The sequence below is a fragment of the Mizuhopecten yessoensis genome, unplaced genomic scaffold (genome assembly GCF_002113885.1).
Source record: "Mizuhopecten yessoensis strain PY_sf001 unplaced genomic scaffold, ASM211388v2 scaffold245, whole genome shotgun sequence".
NCBI lineage: Eukaryota > Metazoa > Mollusca > Bivalvia > Pectinida > Pectinidae > Mizuhopecten > Mizuhopecten yessoensis.
The window spans coordinates 891,846-917,878 of record NW_018403450.1 but is presented as its reverse complement, the minus strand read 5'-3'; the positions used below and the strand labels follow the sequence as shown (position 1 = coordinate 917,878).

The 26,033-nt window shown below is 34.4% G+C and overlaps 2 protein-coding genes across 2 annotated transcripts; one reads left to right on the top strand and one right to left on the bottom strand.

Moving 5' to 3' along the window:
- Positions 1 to 1,717: 1,717 nt before the first annotated feature.
- Positions 1,718 to 8,584, top strand: LOC110445182 (cytochrome P450 4F1-like). Its single transcript, XM_021489661.1, has 11 exons — positions 1,718 to 1,847; positions 2,325 to 2,452; positions 3,230 to 3,354; positions 4,111 to 4,173; positions 4,749 to 4,872; positions 5,347 to 5,479; positions 5,874 to 5,997; positions 6,755 to 6,950; positions 7,485 to 7,561; positions 8,123 to 8,188; positions 8,482 to 8,584. Exons 1-11 carry the CDS (start codon positions 1,718 to 1,720, stop codon positions 8,582 to 8,584), a joined length of 1,269 nt encoding a protein of 422 aa, XP_021345336.1.
- A 4,178-nt stretch (positions 8,585 to 12,762) lies between these two features.
- On the bottom strand, positions 12,763 to 25,411 carry LOC110443592 (cytochrome P450 4F4-like). The gene is made up of 13 exons (XM_021487930.1): positions 25,155 to 25,411; positions 24,455 to 24,628; positions 23,108 to 23,309; positions 22,584 to 22,711; positions 21,797 to 21,921; positions 21,524 to 21,586; positions 20,521 to 20,644; positions 19,625 to 19,757; positions 18,354 to 18,477; positions 17,657 to 17,852; positions 15,443 to 15,519; positions 13,493 to 13,558; positions 12,763 to 13,321 (listed from the first exon to the last, which is right to left on the bottom strand). The coding sequence occupies exons 2-13, from the start codon at positions 24,614 to 24,616 to the stop codon at positions 13,219 to 13,221; spliced, it is 1,503 nt and encodes a 500-aa protein (XP_021343605.1). The 5' UTR covers positions 24,617 to 24,628; positions 25,155 to 25,411; the 3' UTR covers positions 12,763 to 13,218.
- Between the last annotated feature and the right edge of the window lie 622 nt (positions 25,412 to 26,033).

Here is a 26,033-nt window from a genome sequence, read left to right as displayed (position 1 = left end):
TTGCTTTACTCAATTATATAAAAGGAACGTGTCACAGTTACGTGGCATGCATCACTAACTATATATGTACTATACATTAAATGTTTCAGAAAATTTCACCATGGACTTCTCCGTTCTAATACTTGGTACTGTATTTTTCATCCTTCTGCTGTGGAAGGGCAGTGCCATAATCAGAACACATAGAGTAAACAGTGCCTTATTTTCATCTGGGAACTTTTTGTCAATTGGAAAACGTCATCCAATCTGGGGACATCTTTACTTGGTAAGTGATATCTTCACCTGGTAAGTGACATCAACAACCAGTAAGTGACATCTATAATTGGTAAGTGACATCTATAACTGGTAAGTGACATCATCAACCGATAAGTGACACCACCAACCGGTAAGTGACATCAACAACCAGTAAGTGACATCTATAATTGGTAAGTGACATCTATAACTGGTAAGTGACATCATCAACCGATAAGTGACACCACCAACCGGTAAGTGATATCAACAACCAGTAAGTGACATCAACAACTGGTATGTAACACCACCAACCGGTACGTGACATCTATAATTGGTAAGTGACATCTATAACTGGAAAGTGATATCTTTACCTGAAAGTGACATCTATAACTGTTAAGTGACATCACCAACTTGTAAGTGACACCACTAACCGGTAAGTGACACCACCAACTGGTAGGTGATATTTATAACTGGCAAGTGACATATATAACTGGTAAGTGACATCATCAACCGATAAGTGACATCAACAACCGGTAAGTGACATCAACAACTGGTAAGTGACATTAACAAACGGTACGTGTAAGTGGCATCTACGTTTCCTGTACTTTTACGAAATTCTATCAATAGTTTTTTCCTAATAATACGTTTAAACGGTTTCCTGATACTTTCATGAAGTACAAGCATTCACTTATGTTTTTAATATTTTCAACTGTGTTCGTCAATCTTTACATTGCAATGCAAAATTTAGAATAGCTTTTTTTACAAAGATGCTATATGGAACAGCAATATCATATGACATATCAAGCAATCTTATCTTAAAATAACAACCGTTAATGAGAATACGTTTATTCCTTAAGTAAAAATCGTTTTCATGAAGTCAATTTACCTACATTCCCTTGAAAACAAAAAGGAAAATCCAAGTTTTGGTGTTAGCCTTTGCTGGTTTAAATAGCAATAGAAATAAATAGAAGAAAAAAAGACATCTGATTTTTTATTTGCAAAATTGCACTCTCCTGTAACAACTTAGTCCGTGTTTAATTAATCGCTTTCATGTATAAAACAACCTTTCTCTGCGCAGACCAAATGTCTTGTACAAGGATCAATTATTCAACATTCAAGTGATGTAGAGGAAATAAAGAGAAACTGTCAGTTACTAATACAGTTGACCGTGTTGCATGCATTAAGCGAGTGACGAGAGAGGTTAAAGCACAGACATATATGGTTGATTATTGAAATTGTTTCATGGTCTGGGCTTTGATTTCGCCTTCGATTCGTCTTGTCGGGGATCATAAAGTATTTCCTTCAGTGTATATATTGAGGGAAAGGTCTGTCTGGATTATATATTATTCAAATGAATCATTACCTATCTTGTTTTGTTAGATTCTCTAGTTGAATAGCGCCAAACTATCTTATACAGATTCAAGATTTTACAGACTACATCCGCCTTGTGAACAATGGTATCAAAGATACTGGGAAGAGGGTTTCCGGTATGTGGATCATGTTTTTCTATCCTGTATTTACCTTGTGTCATCCCGAGACTGCCAAGGTCATTCTGAAGACAGCCGAACCTAAACCCGTGCAGATGGGCGGTGGCTACTTTGCATTTATACCATGGTTAGGTAAGTGGTGATAGTAAGTGTTGATATGTGTACAGAAGGATGCCAGGGTGAGTAAATACATTTAGTTCGGAATCGGTCTCTCACATGATGTTTCCACGTGGTACCCGATGACGTTATGATGCCTGTATAGTGTATGCACTACATCATACAATGTGTTCAAAGAACTTCCGCAGTTGGAATCGTGTCAAAGATCTCGAGTAAATTTCTTTAAATTTGATCGATTGGTTGTATGTTTAAATGGATTGAAATTACTTACAAATTTCTTTATTGGTATGTTATGACATTCTTGCTAGTTCGAAACTCTGTCAGTTAGTACAGTAAGATAACGTCCTCTTTGCCGAAGCTACAATGAGATAAGGCGAATTTGACAAATGCACGTTTACAAAAAGGTTAAGTTGCAAAAAGACCAATTATAAGATGCATTCGTATCTGAAACCCTGGTAAAATATCATATATATTTATTTTCCTATCAAACAGGAAATGGTTTGATATTGAACTCAGGGAAGCGATGGGAGAGAAATAGACGTCTTCTTAACCCAGCCTTCCATATAGATGTTCTGAAAACACATGTAGTCACTTTCAACAAAGTTTTCGATACTTTTTTGGTAAGTCAAGAATATGACAGACAATGTTGGTTTGGTTTGGTTTAGTATTGTTTAACGTCCTATCAACAGCTATTGTCATTTAATGACGGGCTCCCGGACTGTGTGCAAGAAGCAGACAATGTAAATTATTATTTACATCGTCGATATAATTACGCGATTCTATCAGATACATGTGATTATTAATCTATGACCTCCAATTCCCTGTAATGATAGTGTTTACAGCTCAATAATATAATTTTCTTTCTAAAATCCTAACTCAAACATAATCTACAAAATCCGATAAATCTGTAACCAGGAAGTAGAACATCCGTAAGGTTTGCCGGAAAACAGCAATTGTATAGTACCTGTTCTGACCCGCTCTTCTCGGCACTAAGGGTATAAAACAGCAATTGTATAGCACCTGTTCTGACCCGCTTTTCTCGGCACTAAGGGTATAAAAAAAATTTAACAGGATGTTTAGATTTAATAGGATATTAGTGAATGCAGGCATTGCTGCCTCTACATCCACATCAATATAGTTTGAAATTCATTGTGGTAAACATTTTTTCTCAAAGACAAATACGTTAACAATGAAATAACATCTTGTGGGAGGTTATTTCCTCTATCAATTATTCTTTAGAGTAAAATAACGTTCTCTAATATTTAAATCACAATGTTGTTTGAGTATTTGTTAACCAATAAGCAACATTTCGCTCTTGAAATTATTTCCATTTATGTTTAAAAAGTTGAAACGACGACATATTGCAACAATTATGTTTCTGATATGTATCATTGAAGACACACCTGGAGAAGGCTGTGTCCGGGGGTAAAGGTGTGGAGCTCAGTGAACCGGTGGGGAAGGCTACTCTGGACACAGTGCTGAGATGCGCATTCTCAGTTGATGAAAATATACAAACAGAAGGGTATGTCTATAAATTTGCTTAGAATTAATAGATATTAACCAATATTATAGCATGCATACAGTTCTTTGCAGTTCTATAACAAATATACATAGGTTCATAAAGTATCAAGATGAAATGATTTCTGTAAGCTGTCTTGAAAAAAAAACCTGTTATATATGAACCCTACAAGCTTCAACAACATATACCTGTCAGGTTTGGGAGGAAACAGACCTGCTGTTTTACCACTACATGATCGTATGAGACGACTGTTGTGTGTTCTCCTTCTCCTACAGAATCGGGTTTTCTTTTGTATGAACAGCTGAACTTAGACTTTATCTCCTTGACACTATTGGTTATCTCGTTGTAAGAATATATTGTCAGGGTCGAATGTCATGATACGATATCCAGAATGTGGATAATCTCCTTATACAACACCTCAGCTGTTAGTTGGACGCAAAAGCGTCCAAAACTAAAATAAAAGCGTATCTATCAGTTTCTGTATCCGTTACATTTAGATACTTGTGAGTTAAATTGATTCACATGTAAAGGGTCACTAAATCAGATTGGGTTTTCCGTTCCTTTTCTTTTGAAAAAGACCACAGCTACATTAACCTTATTGAAGGAATTTCATTTTTCCTAAAACAATTATTACTAAATGACGAATGTTGTTTTTGTAGTATGCATTGCATTGCTCTCTTCTTAATGTCTTTCATTATTGTACTTGCCACTTCATTAAGATTACAATTATTTTAACTTAGTCTCGCCACTCTTATACAGTTCAAGTCATCCGTACGTGACAGCTGTCAGGAATATCACCACTCTAGCAGGTGCGCGAATGCTGTAAGTACTTATCGTGATTTAAGTTATACATTTCATACATATACACAATGTCAGATTGCAATGACTGGAAACAATAGCTTATTTACTACAATGGTGACAATGATGATCACAGACGACCATCGATGTGTACAGTCCCGGTGACATAGCTCCCTCTCCTATGCCAATTCCTATTATATACTAAAAGGACTTAAATTTTGTAGAAGATTACTTTCGTGTATTCCAATGCAAATCATTCACAGATATGAATACATTCTTAATGAGTATTGAAAACAAATCCACGTGATTACAAAGTATTGGCGAATTCAAATTAACTGTTAAAATACAGTGATTTACATTTTTTGCATGCAATGTCATAAAATTGGAAATGTTGTTAATTTTTAACTTATTATCATATTTAATATAAAACAAATATGCAATGTGCCATATTTTTTAAATCATTGTTTACAATAAAGCTTTAAATACAATTTCTTACCATTGTACAGCATTTATGTTTACTACGAATATTGATCCCGCCGATATGTTGATATTAATCATTTGTCTGATAATCAGAAAATATTATTTGTGTTCCAATGCAGGAAACCATGGCTGTATCCAGAAGTATTTTTTCGACTCACCGCTGACGGGAAGAAATTCTTTCAGAATGTAAAATATGTACATGACTTTGATGAAATGGTCATCACAGAACGAAGAAAAGCCTTGGTAAAGATTCATTGTAATATATGAAAAAGATTTTTAAACCATATTTTTTTCGTGTCGATTAACATGTACAATTACAAAAGACATTCCATTCTGATGATTACAAGCTTTGTAATTTATAGAGATAACTCGACTAGAGAAAATAGCAATGCCAAGTTTGTCAGTTTGAAATTATCTAACGCTAGGCAATATCAAACTACCTACGCACAAATAATTTTGATATTAAACTATTTGACGCCATGCATAAGTTTCCATATCAATCATCCGAAGAAATGTAATATGGTAGTCCTGTAATCATGTTACCTTAACATGTTATACAGAAATAATGATATGGCTGATTTGTTAGGCTAATGAACTATGCTGGTCTTGGAACAAATTCAAAAACAATAGTTTTTATTCAATATGATAGAATATCTCCATTTTTTTAAAGAAAAAAATCTTTCAAAAACTTAAAATCGAATAATTCTTTATTTGAAGGCGGCTGAGGATTCCAAGGTAAATAAACGCCGACCAGACTTCCTGGACATTCTGCTTACCGCCAGAGACGAGCAGGGCGAGGGACTGACCGACCGTGAGGTCAGGGACGAGGTCGACACCTTCCTGTTTGGCGGTTAGTTATTACAAATCGATAGATTAAGTGATGGACTTTGTATGATATTTTAACTTTATTTTCTTTGAATATTTCATCAAACATAAACCTGACAGTTATATTTAAGAACAGTCTATGTCGGCTTAGAATATATCGCGAATGTTTTTACCAACACTTTGTTGTAGTGAACTGTGTATTGATATATCAGGAATGTTCAAACTGAATTTGTTTTTGGAATGAACTGTGTTTTACTAAATCACGAATGTATATACAGACACGTTTTTGTAGTGAACTGTGTATTAATATATTACGAATTTATATACAGACACTAGTTTGTAATAGAGTATAGCAACTTTATTATAAAAGTGAGGTCCTACGTTAAATCCCTGTAATATATGAAAGTATTACCTTGCAGGTCATGATACCACAGCGGCCGCTATCAGCTGGACGTTGTATTTGTGTTCCAAATATCCGGATGAACAAGAGAAAGTCTTCGATGAAGTACAGAAGGTGATCGGCGACAAGTCAAATGTGAAATGGTACGGGTAAATCGTGTTAAATAGTGGAATAGGGAAAGGGTGTTGAAAAAAAATATCTTATCATTTCAGTTTATATCAAATGCTAGAGTTACGATATCAATAATGTGCACATTTTAAAATATAATATAATAATATAGAAGTATTAATATGGTTTTTACTTTATGTAGTAATCTAAGTTTGTTAAAACATTGTATGCAACAAATATCAATTTTCAATATGAACCCTTTGAACATGTTTACATAGGTTAATATGTCACAAATTGTTCACGGCGTCCACTCAGTTCTGACATGTGGGCATTCGAGAAATGAGCAATAAAAGGTATCTCCAATGAAAGTAACTGCAAGAAGCATTTATTACATTTTTAATTGTGAAACATGAGAAACTGTCAATGTGGAAGCGAATTATATCTTAACTGTACTTTGTTTTGTTCAAACGGAAGATTAAGTGACGTTGGAATAAGCAGTAATTTTTACACACTCAAAGTTATAAACATAACCACATATTCGGTAATATTATTGCAAGCTTATCGAACCGAATAATAACAGAAAACTGTTCATTGAGTTGCTCGTTAAAATACCACCCGAGAAAAATATCGATAGTCTGCTTTACTATGGAAAAAGATATACTATTTTACTGGAAAATAATTAAAAATTCTTTTTTTATCACTTTTGCGAAACAGCAGATACTAAATGGATGTTTTAACGACTCTTTGTATCCATGACAACACAATTTGATACTTAGTATACTTATATTTCAGGTCTGATATCCAAGAAATGACAAGGCTGTCACTGTTTCTGAAGGAGTCGATGAGAATACACACCCCTGTCGGTGTGATTGCTAGAATAACTACAATGGAGCATACGATAGATGGAATGACACTACCTGCAAATAGTGAGGTGAACATTCTTATAGAGTCCATCAACCATCGCGAGGACATCTGGACAGATCCTGAGGTAAGATTTGATTGGTAAAATTATTTTTTAAATGATTTGTTACGTTTTTACCTATTTGGTATCAATTATAATATTGACGAAAAACCCCGTTTCAATTACAGTTTTCTATAAAACTTTTCTATAACGTACTATATATTAATCAAACACATTTATTCCCCTTTGTATACATTTTTGTATATTCATCAGGCAAAATAGAACAAAAAGAATATTTCTGTCATTTTTCCTGTTCTTAAATCTTTATTGCTATTTCATATAATGGCAAGTGGTATATTTTATGATATTTATCTGGTAAATAATATCAAACAGACGCAAGTAGATAAGGGATGCATAACAATAACTTTGAAACTGCGAATAATAAAACATTAAACGAGAAAACAATGCGATCGGAAAAGGCAGTTCGCGTTTCAAATGCCATAATATCGGATATATAATCAATGTGTATGACTTAATGATTTTACTTTAGAAATATAATAAACATGATAGACTTCAAGCTAATATGATCTTTTAGTATATGTATATGTTTGTTATATTCAGACATTTCGACCGGACAGGTTTTCCAAAGATTCAGACAGAAATCCTTTTAGTTTTGTACCGTTTTCAGCCGGGCCAAGGTAACTAACACCTTACAATTACACTGCATGTTTATCGTTCAGAAAAAAACTATAACGCGTGAACAAGAGTCCAGTTATTATAAAGATCACTTTTACTTGACACAGTCTCGACCTTTGGCTAAGTTTCTTGAAGTTATAAAATTGCGTCAATGTGCAGGGTCTTACATATTTATTCTTTGAATGGTATAAAACATGGTGTGATTATCTATTACTATGCGTGTATGTTGCACAGAAAGCATCGTGTTTCCTGTATTTTCTTACCTTGCAATGGAAATATCACTTTCTCATTTGATATTGCATATAATGCGTTATTCTATGATATAAGTAGTATTGTAAGACTTGCATAACATACACGCCTAGAACTCATTTGAAAATATATTGGTAATTTGAACCCCGGTAGACTGACAAGTCCTAGACCACCGCGTGGGAAAGTAATCGGAACCTTCTACAACAGACAAGCTTCACTTGAAAAAAAACTTTACTTTACAGTCTGTAGTAAAACTAAAGCCGACAAGTGTTGTTGTGTGTGGCATTTGAGGACAGATATTATTTTTTTTCCAGAAATTGCATAGGACAAAACTTTGCACTTAATGAAATAAAGGTGGCCATTGCACAGACTATTAAACGGTAAGTAATAAGAACACGAGAAAGATATATAAACACAAATATAAAATACGAATCATTTTAATAACAGTCCCCATAAACGGAAACCAGTGTGTAAAGATAAGTACCATGGTATAAATGTCTGTTAGATATATTGGTTTTCTAACCAGACAAATGGGATTTTGAACTTCTCTATGTGAAATAGGTGACTCGTATTTTTGAGAGAATCGAACCAAATTTAGAGGATTTTTAATTAAATAAGGGTAATTTTACACTGGGGCTATATATTTGTTTATATTAACTATGTTTAATTGCAGATTCAAGATCTTGCCTGATCTGGATCATGAGACCGTCCCACAAACGGAAGCCGTTCTCCGGTCTAAAAATGGCGTATGGGTGAAATTGGAGAAACGGAAATAAAATGTGAATTAAATCAGTTATTTGGCGGACATCTTATGATATCGGTATTTACATAATTAAAAAATGATTGACAGCAATTTCAGTTTAAAGTTGATACTTGTGGACGCAAAGTATTTTGAAAAGATCCATCTTGCTAAAACAAATCAATCTTCATCATAATGCTGTTTCACCCTTCTAAGACTTATCGGTGACGTTAGATGCCAAAAAGTTGGAAAGACACTTTCGACATGGATTTTCATTCGTTTAACCTTTAATATTATTAATGAATACTTAATAGCGGAAATGACTGCGTGAAGCATTTAAATTGTAATTGAACTACATATTACCTTTACCATTAAAACGGAACAAATCGATGTTTTTCTGATTAGAAATTGAGAGACTGAGTTCAAAAGATATTTGTATCTGTGAAGAATCTTTTGTGTTGTGTTTGCATTTCTATATCAATGTATCCATGGCGGGTTTTTTTGCTCAAACTAATGTAATATTTTTTTCAGCGTCGTTACTAATTATTTTACTAACTAAAACCATGACGCCCATAGAATGCATACATGATACTTGTGTTGTCCTGTGGTATTTAGAGGTGGTCATATGATACATATTTTACATTATTGTGGCGTACAATGTATATATATTTGTATATGTTCATGAAAGCATAATGGTACATTTGTTCATAATTGTTATATATACAGAGGATGCTTTTCGACTGCAGTTCATCTTCGTTGCCTGTGAAACCTGTTTTTTATCAAGTACCATAATGAGACTATAAGTGTTGCCGAAATATTTTACAAAACAGCCGAATTAAATATAAGGCCATATAAAAGTATGCCATAAAATCAAACTCATAAGGATGTTTATGTTATAATAACGCTTATGAATTTTGTTTATTATTGGGATAAGTAATATTCCATTGTTTAATAAAGTCTTATTGAGATTCCCCTTAATGTTATCAGGGTTTTTTGCGGGTTTTTATTAAAGTTTTAATTAATTATCCAGTAAAGTGAACTCAAATGTGTGGAAATATTTTCGAGAGGATATAGCATAGGGGAAAATGTGAAGATTAATGTTACAAGAAAAAAAAGAAAAGACAAATCCTAATAGCTACATAACCGGAGCGTCAATGAATACGGGATATTTATTTTTTTCACGTTTAATACCATATATTTTTTCACGGATATGACTTAAAATACCGATATATTACACGAGTAGAAAGCACGTGTGAAAATACTGGAGTTTAATAACGGAATTGCTGGTGACACTTTATTATAGCGTCACGCATGATAAGCTGGTTGCGCGTCATTTTGAATGGGCTACTCGCCACAATTCTAACGTTTTCTGTTATTTTTGGAAAGACTGGCTTACATAAATGTTATCATTAGTTTTGTTAAATACCTGGGTGTATGCAGCAAACTGGTGCTCAAAAAAACTATTTCTGCCTTCACCTCTTCTATATATAAAAGGAAAGTCTGCGGTTGAGAATAAAAGTAAATAGATATATTCCAATGCGAATTGGTCGAGTGATTAACACTCCGGCCTTCCACTCAGGCGGCCGGGGTTCGATCGGAACAACAGTCATATCAAGTCAGTTGGATAACAACCGTTACATTGATATCGGAACAACAGTCAAATCGCGTCAGTTAGATAGCAACCGTTATATTGATATAGGAACATCAGTCATAGCGCGTCAGTTAGATAGCAACCGTTTTATTGATATCGGAACAACAGCTAAACTGGCGTCAGTAAGATAACAACCGTTTTATTGATATCGAAACAACAGTCATATCGCGTCAGTTGGATAACAACCGTTTTATTGATATCGGTACAACAGTCATATCGCGTCAGTTAGATAATAACCGTTATATTGATATCGGAAAACAGTTAAATCGCGTCAGTTAGATAACATCCGTTATATTGATATCGAAACAACACGGATGAACACGAATGACTATTTCAGGAAACATCTTCCTTCATACCGTATAGGATATAGAACATTTTCCAAAAAGATCAAGATGACGGCCATTACACTTGCCAAATCGATATATATATATAGGTGTCTATGATTTAGAAAGCACACGACGGGAAACATCATGACGAAAAAGGTTTTTATATCTTGTTGAGGACATTATAAGATATTAGGGTATTGATTTGAACAAGCGATGAAATATGCTGGGAATATTTTTAAGGAACACTAACATGTGAACAAGAAAAGGAGATTCTAATCTGCAGATTGAACATGACTAATGCAGTTTTTTTAAATGCTGTGTTGGACGTCTCTGATCGATATCTAAGCTTAGTCTGAATAAAGATTGTCTGTTTAATGACTTTAGGAAGTAATATTTTGTATCTATCGTGCGAACGAATTGAATGAAATTGTGACCAGCCTAAGAAAATAGTCCGTCATAAATATATCAATACAAAGTTACGGAAAAATATTGTGAGAATAACAACACATTTTCAGGTGTAAATGTGCACATGGAAAAGTCAATGACGATATGATTGTTTAAAAAAGTTTGTGTAATATTAAGGTTCATTGTATTCTACCGCTTAAAACTTTTTGTTTACGTTTGTTACAGGCGATCGTTGACCATAGAGCTTAGAAGTCTTTTGGAAAAACATGGTGTTTAGTTGAGTTTTTTTTAACTGGAGAAATATATAAGGTAGCAGTATATAGATAATTGATAGTTAATCATACAGTATTTTCAGAGTTTGTCGTTCTAACAATTTTCTCATTGCTCACATGTAGATAAAAACATCGAGGCCACCTGCGGTGAGAAAATTGTTCTCACGACAAACCCTGAAAATACAGTGTGATATTCTATGATTCTCACAAGCCATACAACAAAATATCTAATTGATTTATGCAGAAAGAATAGTTGAATAGTTACAATTACAGTCGGTGTAATGTCGCTGAAACATGCCGCCAGTGTAGAATTGAAGAATGAAAAGCTATGTAGTTTCTATGGTGATACCACTCATCTAGGATAAATGTTGATGTTTAATAACGGTTCTGTGAAAATGGTGGGTAAAGAACATCGGAAACAGATGAAGAAACAAAAAGGACATATTTTCAAATGCAGTATAGTTTATTGATATTTTCTTTAAATTAATAATAATAAAATAATAATAATAATTTGAGGTTACCGCTTTATCACAACCTGGGTCGTAGGTTGTCCAAAAGCGGTTCACAAATGAATAACATTTAACACCAACACTGATTTACCAATACGAGTTTTGTTAAGTTTAACTTTCTGAACTCACGTAGCATTTATATATATAACATATATGTAATACAAATATGAATGAACATAGATTAATAGGAAACAGAAGCATTTAAGTAAATATGTTACTGTTAATCGTAACCAACATTAAAACTATGACTGCAGGGAAAGTGACCTGAATATGGATTATTACGAGGATTCAGAGTAGAAAACAGTTGGGGAAAAGCAGTGAAAAAATATGGCACATACACAAAATATAATGTTTCATTATTATGGTAGATTATAGTTGAGACGGAGCATCTTGTTACTGGGTAAGTTTGCAGGACAATCGAGATTCGTTTTCGGATCAGGAAACTAGCACGAACAATATTGTCACACTCAAATAACTGAAGTGGAATGTGACTTGCATTTACAACTAATACTGACTAGTTAAAAAGGAAGACAAAAATCCATCCAAAACCTGTGTGTCAGAGAGATCAACCTTTAAACTAATAATCAGACTTTGGAGTAGTTTAACTGCACAAACCGTTGTGCTGTACGACGGCTATTTTTACCCTTCGATTTTGATAGAGATAGAAACGATCATCTTTTATTATGCACAAGCATACATATCCTGTATTTGTATTTGTATCATTATACCTTATAATGAAAACATACACCACATCTACCCAAAAGCAAATGATTATATACAGTTGTGGGACCACACAACGCACCAAAAATAGCGTGCACAGTACACATCGTGCATACATCGTGCACACACCGTCCGCACATCGTCCACACATGCTGCGCACAACTGTGCGATTTAACAATCATTCGCCCCGCTGTGTGATTCTCTCCGCACGTTAAGGATTTGTTATTTGCATTCATTTTGGTCTATATCATCCCTTCACCTGGATTTCCACACCTTGACAAGTGCCCCAGGTGGGGAAAACTACGGTCCAGGTGCAGGTACAAAGTGGTTTAGTTTACCTGTATACAAATGTACGTGACCGAGTCAATATATGTATGTGCTATTTTACATGTGTCGATTTGGGTCGTTTGAAAAACACCGAAAATATTATTTCTGAATTAAAAAAGATAGAAAATAGATAGAAAGATCAGCTGATATATGTAGCTTATATGTTTAAACACGAGGCCGTATTTATTGTTTAGCCATTTCTCAATTTACACCAACCACGATTGTCCTCGCACAACGTCCATAGTCCGCACAAATGTGCGCAAGCAATAATCGTCCAGATTTCAATCGTTCGCACATCGTGCATACATCGTGCACACCGCACGTCGTGTTACGTTGTGCGTTCCCACAACTGTAATATGTACCATTTATGGACTTTTTTTCATATGAATGAAAGCTTAGTTCGTATTTTTGTTTTTTAACCAGATTGCTATCAAGCTTTACAAAAATGACTGAAGTCCAAATCATAATCTCTTCTCCAACTTTATACGTATCCCGTTCTGAGAGCGCAGGACGAGGTCCAAATCTAGTTCCGGTTCATAATCAGGATCAGGTAATACCTTAAATCTGAAACAGATACACACGAATTTGTACATCATATTTTATACAATGGAAGTATTCTAATGCATCTCTTATTCAGAAAGGGTTATTTGTTAACCTAACTAAATTGGAATTTCAACTTGATTCCTGATAGATACAAACTCTACGAATGAACGTCGATTCTGTTGTTCGAATTACCTTTGTACTAATTTTGCAAGAGCGACTTTCTGTTCATCCAGGGCGAAGTGTTGGCCTATACAGTTTCTGTGAATACAAAAGAAAACGTAAAGTGTTCTTGAGACATATTGTTTTTAGCTTTTCAAACAATATCAAAAACAATATTTTAAAAGATAATCACAAAAACAAACTCACAAAAGTAAAGAGCAATATAATTACCCATGTTGTTAGGTTAAAGTTTTCGGGAAGCAATTTGAATATTATTATAGAAATTTAGGAAGACTACACTGCAGAAAATGTAATATGCATTGATAGAATTCATGCAGATAATTACGTTATGAAAACAATAGAATACAAAAATCACCATATTGCATTGTTTGTTTAAACGAACTTCAACGTACTTTAAAACGCTCCACACAATTTGTAGGAAAATCCATCCGTATGTGTGATATTGATTATATGTTATCGTTTGTAATGTTTTCTGACTCATTTCAATAACGCATTTGCGTGTCTCCAGGCCGTTTGTCGCAATCATTTATTTCAAAGATAAGAAAATAATGCGCCTTAAACGTCTAAAAATAACGAAAACTTACTTTGTTTGTGTAATTTTGACGAAGTTTTTCTTAAATAACATTTTAGAATCAGTTTGTGTATATACAGAAACCGCAACGCAATAGTCTGTGATAAAGGGTTCTACATGTAACAAGTAAAACTATATTATTACCAATGTCACATTTGCAAATGAAAAATAAATCCCGTTTAATGTCTTTTCAGGAGAAATATTTCATAAAAAGATCGCATGCTGACATGTATTTGACAGAATTGTAGTTGTTCGATCTACGAATGTACAGGGGTATAATTGAGAATCTTTACATTACAACACTGCGCTTCACTTATGTTGTCATACAGGTCAATCTGATTAAAATCATAGGTTACATGGCTTCGTTAACTACGTACTACGCCTGAACTTCTGAGTGTGCCGTGGTCAGGGTCACGTTCAGGTGACCTTTATATTTATAAATACTCATTAAATTTTGACCAATCAGAGACCCTCTTTCAAAAGGGCGCTCGGAGTTGTAACAAATATGGCGGACATTGATGAGAATGATGCGAAAGCTCTGAAGTTATTGGAGATTGATCGTCTGAAACCCGAACAGAAAAAAGCTTTATTAGAGAAGAAAGACTGTATGGCGGTGTTGCCTACGCAGTTATTACCCAATGGGTACGTTTTCCTTGGCGTCGTAGAAACGTCAGTTCCCGCCGCCATATTTGTTTTGGAAAACTAATCTGTTCGATACCCCTCGCTATTTATCTATCAACCATGATATTCCGATTCGCTGGCAAACTTTTGCCAGCGCGCCTCTGATTGGTTCATCTAAAGGTCACTTGAACGTGACCCTGAACGCGGCACATTTAGATGTTCAGGCGGGGCCATGTAACAGATGATTTTAATAAGATTTTCATACAGGTATGTTACAAAATGCAAACACAGCATCTTTAATTTGCCACAAACCAAATGAGAAAATGGACAGGATAATTTACTTTAATCGTAAAAAATCCAGCTACATCTTCCATAGAGAGGTGAATAGTTCAAAAAGGAAAAAGAAAAATGTGTGAAAATTTCATTCGCAATTGGAACTGGTGCAGAAGTACCATTTACCTTAAGCTTTATTCACCCTGTGTAACGATACAACTCACGGCTGTTACTTCCAGAGACGTTGTTTATTCGCAATTTGTTTTTTAGATCAACGAAAAAAAGGTTTTTCATCGAAGCAAAAGAAAAGAATAAGTTTATATATATGACTGTTCCTCGAGGTAACAATGAAAGTATATTTGATTATATAAACGGCTATATCGAGGACAATCTGCTGTTACTTGGGCAAGCAGAGAAAAAATGTCTATTCATATATTGAATTAATGCAAAACAATTATTTAAACTTAGATCGGGAGGTGTTTTTCTTATGGCCGTACCTTGGTCCAGCGGAGAAAGGTACGTAGCTGTAAGGGTCTTTCTCGGGCTCCACAACAAATCTGTCAGGTCGGAAGATCTGTATTATAACGTATTTAAATGTGTAAACATGACATCTGTCAGGTCGGAATATCTATATTAAAACGTATTTAAATATGTAAACATGACGCAGTTTTTACTACACATGCATGCAGATTTAAGGAAACAAGAAAGGCAGACGAGTTCCACAAATTGGTTATTATCTGTAGATAAGGTTTTATTGAGGAATTTAAGCTGATGACCCATCGTTGTGATTTCATTGCGTATGTTGTTATAATCATTAATGCTGTTTTGGCGCACGATTGAATATTTTTGACTTTTGCAAAAAAAAAGGTCTCCATTTCCAAACGAACATTTTCCAATATTCTAACTCGTGATTTACTAAAAAAATAAAATAAACAGTGTGCAATCATATGTAAAAAGAAATCGCGGAATTGCTAACATAACAATAAATCAATCGATTTCTGATTTATTATTTAATAACGTCTTTGAAAAAGATTCTTAATCAATTACTTTTGTATTCATATAATAACATATATCATATGTAAAGTAAGTAATGTGGAGGGTTTTTCCCGATGCAAATAGTATAGTGGAAACGGTTATACCAGGAGGTAATGAATGAACAGGAGAACGAAATATTAAGGCACGGGATGTGACGAACAATTGATCAGTAACAGCGTATGGAATGTGAACAGTCTATCACAACGACTGTCTGCGTAGGGAAAGACCATCCACATGATTAGCATATAGAGTATATTTTATATTAGCATTATAATGCAGCTTGTTTATGTACGATCTTACTTATATGCATATATATACTTTTCTTGAAATAGTCTGAAAATCAACCATAAAGTGTATTAACGTTGACGCAACAGAAGTATTTGTCTTGACCACGATGTACTGATTTATGAGTATAACGTATTTTGTACATATACCATATTTTACACTGCATTTCCCCAACTCTTTTCTAACTTCCCCTGTAATTTATTCACGTAACTATCCCTAAGCTATAGTTGTTAATGTTGGTTACGATGAAAGGTAACAGATTTATATGAGTGTATTAACACTTGTTTCTGTCTCCAATTCATTTATGTTTAATCATGTTTGTATTATGTATTACATATGTTATGTGAATAAAACAAAGTTCAAACTAACATAAATACGCCATGATGAGATTTATAATGCTTAAACCAAGATTTTTTTTATAAAGTTTCGCTTTAAAGCAAAGTTTAAAGGCTCGTTCTAGAAATGGCTTGTGAGGTAGAAAAATCATTTGATATGTACATGCTTACGGATGGTGAAGGGCTTATGCATTTACCTTTTTGATATTATTTCCTTGTTTAGTTTTTAACATGAAGCAACGGCTCTGAGCAATCTATGTATCGAGAAAACATATGTAGCTATCCAATGATTTATCTTGCACCCCAACCACTTTCGTTTACATGGGGTTAATATATGCATGCAAGACATTGCAAATCTTTATTTCGCAATAATCAGACGTTACTTCTGCCCCAATCGTCTCTTACAGACATTGGTATTATGCACTAAACAATGCCATTACACAATCATTTTGGAAGCTACCTCCTCACTTAATGATCCGTTAAACAAATACAAACTATAACAAACTGAACTGCATCAAATTCGATATTAAATTACAATAGAGCTCATACAGTCTCGAGTTGAGCATTGATAATCCGGGTACGTAATGAGTGGATTTATCAAGTTCTACACTGTGTCAAAATGATTAACTGTATACTCCGAATTACATATTTTTGCGAACATTTATTTCCGTTTTTGTTTGTCAAATCAATTATTGCCGCTCAGACCTGAAAAATCTTGGCTAGTGATTAATACGCCATCTGCAGAACGTTGAAAAGCGACATTTAAACGAAGAGAAATATCGCGGTTTTACAGTACAGATATCCCGGATCAAGTGACACAGTGAATATACGGTTTCCGTCACATCATTGAGCAGGTAAACAATACTAATCGCTCACTTAACCATAGCTTGGTAAAGGGACCAGTCGGTCTTGAAACGTTGGGACACGTTTGATACGAATATTTTGTTTAAGTAATACTTTAATATAAACATGTATCCAAACTGGTTAATTTTATTGAAGACACGTTTTTGTTATGTAAGACAAATTTATATTTTGTACAGTGTGTATAAGCACTACCTTTGGATCGCCCCATAAATCCTCCCGGTTGTTAAGAGCCTGTATCAAAACGTATATCTCAATATTGGCGGGAATCTTGAAGCCGTCAAGGTCTACTTCCTGTGTTGTGATACGGCCTACTGAAGGTACTGGGGAAAACATACGCATGGATTCCTTCAGGACCAACGTGAGACAGGAAAGCTCCTTAATTTTAGACCTTTACAATAAATAAACACTTGAACATCTTTACAAAGATATAAGGACATCTAATAACATCTATTTTTCAATCAAACTAGGAAAAAAGCATTCCTGAAACAAGATATCTAATCTGCTTTTGTCTTTCATTACTAGACTCCCTTTAATACAATTTTAATGTATAATATCTGAAAGTATTTAAAATGTCATGAAGAAAACAAAAACGACAATGAACATAAGCAATTATTAAAATTAAAAAAAAATCTTCAAACAGCTAATCGAAATGTTAAATAATTTGCGTGAAAAATATGTATCCTAAATCTCAAGGCATACTATGTTCCTTGTTTCGAAATTATAAGATGTATTGAATTTGCTAGCAACCCCTCACAAATTTACACTTGCAATATTCACACACACACAAAGAGAGCTAAGGTATTGTTATATCATCCGTACATTCTATCCAATACAGTTTGCCCTAATATATCACCGCAGTGAACTAGATTTATAACTCATTGATATTTACCATTCAACGTGTGTTCTGTCACCAAGTACTTTCGTTACTTCCTCGTAGACCTTTTGTTGCTCTTCTGGATTTTTCGATAATGAGTAAATGGCCCAACTTAGAGAGGAAGCCGTCGTGTCATGTCCTGTTAATATAATTTATTGATACAAATTTAGAGAGGCTGCCATGGTATCTTTTCTATGTAACATAACAGAGGAAAACAAGATAATACTACATTTAGTTATATTTAGATACGCTAAAGTACCCATTAATCAACGTTTTCACCGTTATACGACTAAGTTGCTCACTGCTAACATCATATATTAATACAAGATGGTACGTAAGTGTCTCTTAAATGCTTAGTTCTAACTCTTAATCGATAAAAGGTAGGGCAATCAAGAACAAAGAAAACACTGCATAGAAACATCTTCAAACGGACAGGGACAATGCATTCCGAAATTATAAGCATTTCCTGACTCATATAAGAATCCAACAATGTAACCTGATGTATTATCAAAGAGATTTGACGTCCTCAGAGTGAGAAAACGGGTTCTGACAATGAATCCTCAAGGACCACAAATGAACATCAGCAAAGACTTTCATATCGATGATGGCACAACAAAATAACTTGCCAATACAACTTGCACTTCTCGAGACTTTCAGTTGCAATTTTGCCCATTAGCAGTCGACGTTTATCAAGACATCATGATATTCATGGCAGGTAATTTAAATTTAAAATCTGACATGGTAACACCGAATGTTTGGGAAGCAATGAAGTTGCTATTCACAAAGGAAAAAATCGAGGCGGTAAAAGGGAGTATATGAGGTTGAAAGGATTGATTTATATATCCGGGTTGGAGGGGATCGGTTTAGACTGGTTACACAGTACATAAAGTGTATACGTCAAAAAGAGAACTGGCTCTGTTTGTTTACTGCTGCTTTCTCTTGTGAAGCGTTGAACTTGTTCACTGTTTCATTGTTGGCCAATTGATGTACGTCGGTGAATGAGAAATTGGGTGATAGGGTGACGCAGTAAATAGAACACTAGCTTTATACCAAGATGATCTGGGTTCTATCCCCCTCCAGACGGGAAACTGTATGAGGTCACCTGTCCGACAACAAAGGATTTCTTGAGGTATTCCCGTTTCACCCACATTAAGACGTCTTGTACGTTTACATCTGGGACAGCAAGAGTGAGGAATACGGGCCATGTATAAGCTGATATAACCTGTTAATTATGTTAAATTAAACAAAAAATGTTTTTTCAGCACGAAAGTGTTATAAAACCATACCCTCGAACAGGAAGGTGTCGACTTCGTCCCTGACCTCACGGTCAGTCAGCCCCACGCCCTGCTCGTCTCGGGCGATCAGCAGAATGTCCAGGAAGTCCAATCGACGTTTACTCATCACTGACGTATCAGCCGCCTATACATACAAGACAAAAAGGTCAACACGTAAATACTACTAATCACTTCGACTGCGTATATAATTTAGAAACATTAAATGCGTTGCCATTCAATCACGTCCGACACTATTGTTCTCCAAACACTTAACCTTAATGCTAATAAATGCTTAATTGAAAACTTTAATTTTAGGATACAATTTAAAATATAAAAAGGTCCGATGTATGCTGTTTAATTCTCATAAAATAGGAAAATAACTCACTGTTTCATGTTTGTCTCTGCTAACATGAGCTGCATTTGTATGCGTCATTAATGGAGGCCCTATGAGCTTTGTCCATTTCAAACAGGTATAGTCTATATACATTTATCTTTTTATGATCCGGAAAGAATTTCACTTGATACGTGAACATATTAATTTTTTTTTTGTAATTTTCGTACTGTTTATCAAAGACTTTCCTATTGACTGAAATATATTCAATTTAAGTTTATTGCATTTCTCTTCGTATGCCGTATAAAGCATAAGTTATCTAATCTTTGTAAGACTCTCTCCTAACACATATTCAATTAACTATTATTGGTCAGTCACATGTAGTGATATAGAAAAAATAATAATATAAATTGTATGTATAATAGCGAAAAGAAAAAGAAATTAAATACTTATAGCAGTTGAAAAATGTCCTGTTCTTTATCAAATTCCTTTTTTGCTTTCTAAATCAAAATATCATAAAAATTGGCATTTATGACAAAGTCGCTTGGTAGATCTATCAATCTATCAATCGACATACCAACGCTTGTTTTCTTTCTTTGATGACTTTCTCGTCAAAATCATGTACAAACTTTGCGTATTTGAAGAATTTCCTTCCAGATGACGAAAACCTAAATAATACGTCTGGATGTAACCATGGTTCCCTGTAAAAGAAACGTTTTGTCAGCTAAGACAGCAAAATACTTACAGAACCTTATTACTATATGATGGAATGTTTATCTTTTGGAAGCACCATAGTTTCAGAACGAGATTCGTCAATTTCGTATGTATAATACTGAGTGACAGAACACCTTAAAAAGTAACCTTATGGATTTATGTCGTTCACTGGTGATTTTTTGCCGAAAACTGGTGATTAGTTTTCCTTGAAGGTTGCAGTGATTGCGAATCAGTATATATACATTCAATTTCCCGTCCAGATACTAAGCAGGTCGACATTTTTTGATAATCAGTTCGTCCTCGTAAACAATATGATCTACTTTTTCAATGACTTCGATCGATCTAACTATATAGGTACATGAATAGACATTGTAGCGTACATTTATCGTTGAAATGCTTATGTGGTAGGAAATCCAAAGCTAGAGATTGTTAAAGGGCCTGAAAAATCAATTTGACTACGACAGTATTATACTGCTCTTATTTAGCATTGATGGGCAATATAAAAGTAATCTTGGAAAGGGCAATTAAATGGATTGCAATTGCCTAAGATTGCTAACTGAAAGCAGTTCAATACTTATACTTACCATTTTGGATTTTGGTGATCACAAAGAAAATAAAAATACACTTAACAATTTTCAGCATTTAATTCAAATAATGTATTGATCGTATATACCTGTTCAAGGAAATGAAAAGCCATCTATCCAGGGTCAGTGGTTTTATGACTTTACAATAATGATGTGATAATGCTGATAACGTCTTTGCCATACGATAGTAAATATAGGATGTCTATCAGGAGGAAAAGTCAGATGTCGGTAAAGATATTTTCCCTTTTAATAGGGATTTGTACGATATATTGTAATTCTTACATCATTCTCTTGACTGCAATGTGGGTAAGGGTCCGTACTGCGTTAACATACGGATGTTTGGATCTGTGAAGAAATAACAATAATATGGAGAAAACAACTACACATGTAGGGTATAAACGATTGCTTTCTGTAACAATTATGGGTCAATGTCATGGCAGGAATATCATTAAACTTATTATATGATTATTTTGTTTTTGTCCCTAACAGCACGCACAAATAGTTATAGAAAGGATTTCAAAATATACAAATGTACTTCTTTAACGTCATACTCACCCCTGTTCTTGTACTTTGTCCTCGTACGACAGAACACAGCGCAACAGAGTATCCAGTGTAGCAAGTCCTACACTATGGTAAATGTCTGTACTCTTACCGCCACTGGTCGCTTCCTCCATCTTGTCCTAAAGACATAACTTGAAACGTTTATAGTGTGTCCTCGGGGTTTCGTTTCGTATCATCTGAACTACTAAAAACTGTATTTATAAGACTTGTATCCTTGGCATCCTTTGACAACAAAATATTACTTCAATTCTATTTCTTTTAAACGAATAGAATGAAAGCAGCGTTAGAGAATTATCCCACTAAAAGGTCAGGTGCTAAATACATTAGAAAATAATTATTTATATGACTCTGTCTCTGACCGTTTTCAATAATCGTTCGTATGTATTGTACACTATGCTTCAAAAAAACGCCTTATGGGAAAATATCAATCCTTTTATAATCATAAGTGCAGCAAATGTTTCCGTTTATGACATTTAGAGAGCAACACCTTTTCCGACACCTACCGGCAAAATTTCGTTTAAAAGCCTTGAAAGCTTTCAAATTTTTACTTACGCCACCTCAAATAAAATAACAGCATCGTAACAAATTAATATCTGTATTAAAAATGCCTAATTGAAAGTAGAAACTGCTTACTTTCTGTAAAATCGAAGGAAAATGAAAGCACATATACTGTTCACCAGGTTTTCATGATAAATCGACCTCATTAGAAAGAGCAACACAGCGAATGTTTTGCTTTTGTTGTTTTAGACAGTACGATGGGAGTGTTTGGATGTCGCTTTACCAGGAAGATGTCGAAGACTTTGTTATAGATTGGTACATAGGCTTTGAGTACGTCAAAGTGGAATGCTGGTGTCAACAAGCGTCTGTTTCTCTCCCACTTCTTACCGTCACTGATCAGTAGTCCATCACCTGGTATTGTGAGATACCGTATTAAAATAAATTCAATTACAGATCATCAAGTGAACAAACGTACATGTACATATATGACGCTTAACGAGAAGTTTAGTTTTCATTTTTATCAAATTTACTGCTCAGTAAAGTGTAAGTATATTGGTAGTTAATATTTTATTTATCTTTATGTTTTAGCTCAAACAATTGTGTTCATTGACGTTGCGAGATGATTTTGAGCCAATCACCTTATGCACATTCATTCTTTACTGAAGAGGTTAAAAAGCGAAACCCAAACTTAAATGGACAATCAAGTTGGCACGAAAGAGCTGATTTGCCCGAAAACGTGATGGCTATTTGACTGTTTACAAAGTTTAAAAACAAAATATGTATTATAGAATTTTATAGTATTAATACCTAACCACGGCATAAGCGTAAAGTAGCCCCCGCCTGCCTGTTTGTTCTTTGGTTCACTTGATTTAAGGAGAATCTTGACCGTGGCCGGGTGACACACCCCAAATATTGGGTAAAGGAAGGCCATCCAGTGACAGGTAATCTTTCGTCCTGTATCTCGTATCCCTTTATCCACCAACATTTGAAATTTATAGAGAGGAACAAACTGAAAATAAAAGCATCGAACTGCAAATGTTAGGACAAATAAAAATATAGTTGTGTTTCCCGTTTCCCGATCGACCCTATTTTTTCCTGCCGATCAATACATGTTATTGTATTTTCACAGTCACTTTTATGCATTTAATAGCCGTTTAATTGTTCAAAGTGTATTTATGATTCGCTGTACATTTTTTTAGCTTTCGCTGGTGGTCAGTGTTAAGAGTTTTATTTGAAGAGAGTAGCTAAGTAGCCATAAATAATTGTGCTTATGATATAGATTGGGATTTGCAGATTAGTATGACCGTCTGTAGTCAAGTTGGGAGGAGTCCTCCAGCTGGAATCAAATTTAGCAGGATTTTCGACCATTTTAACCTAGTCGTATAGGTGTTGTATTCTAGCAGGATTTCAGCAGCATCAACGATTTTAATGTATCAATATTTTTAAAATAGCAGGATTTTGCTAAGGGAATAAGGAAGTTAGTAATAATAGTAGTTTTAGCTGTTGTTTGTAGACCTTTGAAGTTTAACAGTTTATAGTTAGAAATAAGTTTGGAGTGGACAGGTTGAGTTCACAATGGTGAAGACTTGTATATTTTATGACGGACTAACAAACTTATGATGCAAATATAGTGTAAATATAAATGTACTTATTTTGTTGTTCAATTAATTTGAACTGGTGGCAGTGGAAATAAAGAACAGAAAAGATCAGTAATACAAAAGAGAACGTAACACTGGTGACCATCAGTGGAGTTAACGTTTGGATTACTAAAAGCTAGTGTCGAGCAGTAGGGATAATTTAGAAATGTAACACTGGTGGCAACACTACTGTAAATTACGTTGGTTAGTCCATAAAAAAAGTTGTTCCAACCTACCTACCTACCTACCCTAATTTTTGGAGCCGGAACAGGAAATACAAATGCATTTTGTATATTTTATTTAGCCTCACATGAAATTAAACATTTCCTTCGGTTGCCCTCTTCGCATGTGTTTTTATTCAATATTTTTTAAACCTATGTGAAAAGTTGAACGCATATAAAAAACAAAAACGAAAACGCAATATATTATCAAGTGTTTATGTGTTAGACAACTTACAATATACTCGGTTAAACGAAATGAGTAGAAAAGTTAAGCTTGGTAACAAATAGTAACTTACCAAGTGTAAATGTCCCCATAACGGATGAAATTTTCCTAATCTGATCACTTTGTCGGATGTATACAGACCGATGTATGTTTTATATTTTTGAACCAAACTGTTCAATTTCCATAGGAATAACCCCAACAGGAGGGTACAGAACACAAGCATCGGTAGCTCCATGTTGGATATTTTCTGTAAATAATGTAAAGGTAACAGAAATGTACATGATTTATCACTTCTTTGCCTGGTGTGGTATCGTAATGCAGATATGACCGTAGTTAACAATGTCAATATTCCCCTATCAGCATGTATTAAGTGAAAATCCTCTTATCATAGAAATCATATGATAATTAGTAGATATATATACTTCCATGTACATCTGTATATACAATACATAGTATCATTGACAGGTTAATATGTCTATAACGATGGTAAGTAGAACACAAAGAGTGCCCTACATGTATAAAGAGACTACACACAAAGTCCGATAACTCTGATTCGTAATTTAACACATCAACAATACACATATGAACTGACAAATGAGCAAAGAATTTTACACTTTTTTATACTGATACAAAACAAGTACGGAACAGTTTCCGGTCAGCATGACCCATAAATTGAACATCTTATTTCACACATATATATATCCTCCTCTCAAACTAAGAAAAGTACGAACTAGACAGCATGATTTCACTGTTTGTAAGTATCTAATGTGTACCTCTGTCGTATGTTTCCCGTGTCCTGTCGTAAGTGTGTAGCAGTAGAGCGATGTATAAAGACGTCAGCTGATGTTTGCTGGGAATACGGTACATCAGCATAAAGTTGATTTTGAGTAGCCAGACATACAGTAAACTGGATATGTGTTCATCAGTCAGTGAATTAATTGATGTGAGACACTGTCATGTATTCGTGTTTCCTGTTGAATAGTCGACGCGAGACCTCGTCTGAATTTGCATTTAAATAACAACATCTTAAGGGCCAAGTCCTTTAGAATATCTTCACGGTTGGATGGTAGACTGGTCACACTTGTGTGTACTAACGTATAGTGTAGGAATAAACTGAACTTTGCTCATTTCTTTATATAGAATATTTGTTTTAAACCACTGAACAGTCTACATTATTTCCTTACTATAGCTGACTTTAAACCCAGCTTTTAAACCCTTTTTTGAGTATACTAATTATCGTGTCTTGTTATAAGGAGATGGCTTTACTTGGGTGTATGACCGCGATTTTCATGGCAGAAGTTGTCGATGAAGCAGAAGACACTTTACTTTCCAGCACACCTGGTCGTGTTCCCCTTGCACATTTCAAAGGTCTACATGTAAATCGTTCCTTTGTTAATTTCTTAAAGCAGCATGTGCTGGTTTTTATTGTTGTTTTTTTTTGGTTAAATAATCAGTGCTATTATTTAATAACATGTTGTATGAATGGATCAATATTTGAAACTTTGTATCATCATTGTACATGTAAAAAAGAAATGTCAAATGAACGTGTCTTACTTGATTTATGTTTCAGCTATGTAACTATTGTACATGCACAGATGATTAAATTACTCTCGTAATCTACTAAACAACGGTGAAAAAAGCATTCGACTAAT

Coding starts and splice junctions, on each gene's coding strand:
- LOC110445182 (XM_021489661.1), top strand. CDS start 1,718: ATGTGGATCATGTTTTTCTATCCTGTATTTACCTTGTGTCATCCCGAG. Junction 2,453..3,229: donor AAGTTTTCGATACTTTTTTG/GTAAGTCAAGAA, acceptor GTATCATTGAAG/ACACACCTGGAGAAGGCTGT. Junction 5,480..5,873: donor CGACACCTTCCTGTTTGGCG/GTTAGTTATTAC, acceptor ATTACCTTGCAG/GTCATGATACCACAGCGGCC.
- LOC110443592 (XM_021487930.1), bottom strand. CDS start 24,616: ATGGAGCTACCGATGCTTGTGTTCTGTACCCTCCTGTTGGGGTTATTC. Junction 19,758..20,520: donor AAGAAAGAAAACAAGCGTTG/GTATGTCGATTG, acceptor TTGTATGTATAG/GCGGCTGATACGTCAGTGAT. Junction 13,322..13,492: donor CTTGCAAAATTAGTACAAAG/GTAATTCGAACA, acceptor TATCTGTTTCAG/ATTTAAGGTATTACCTGATC.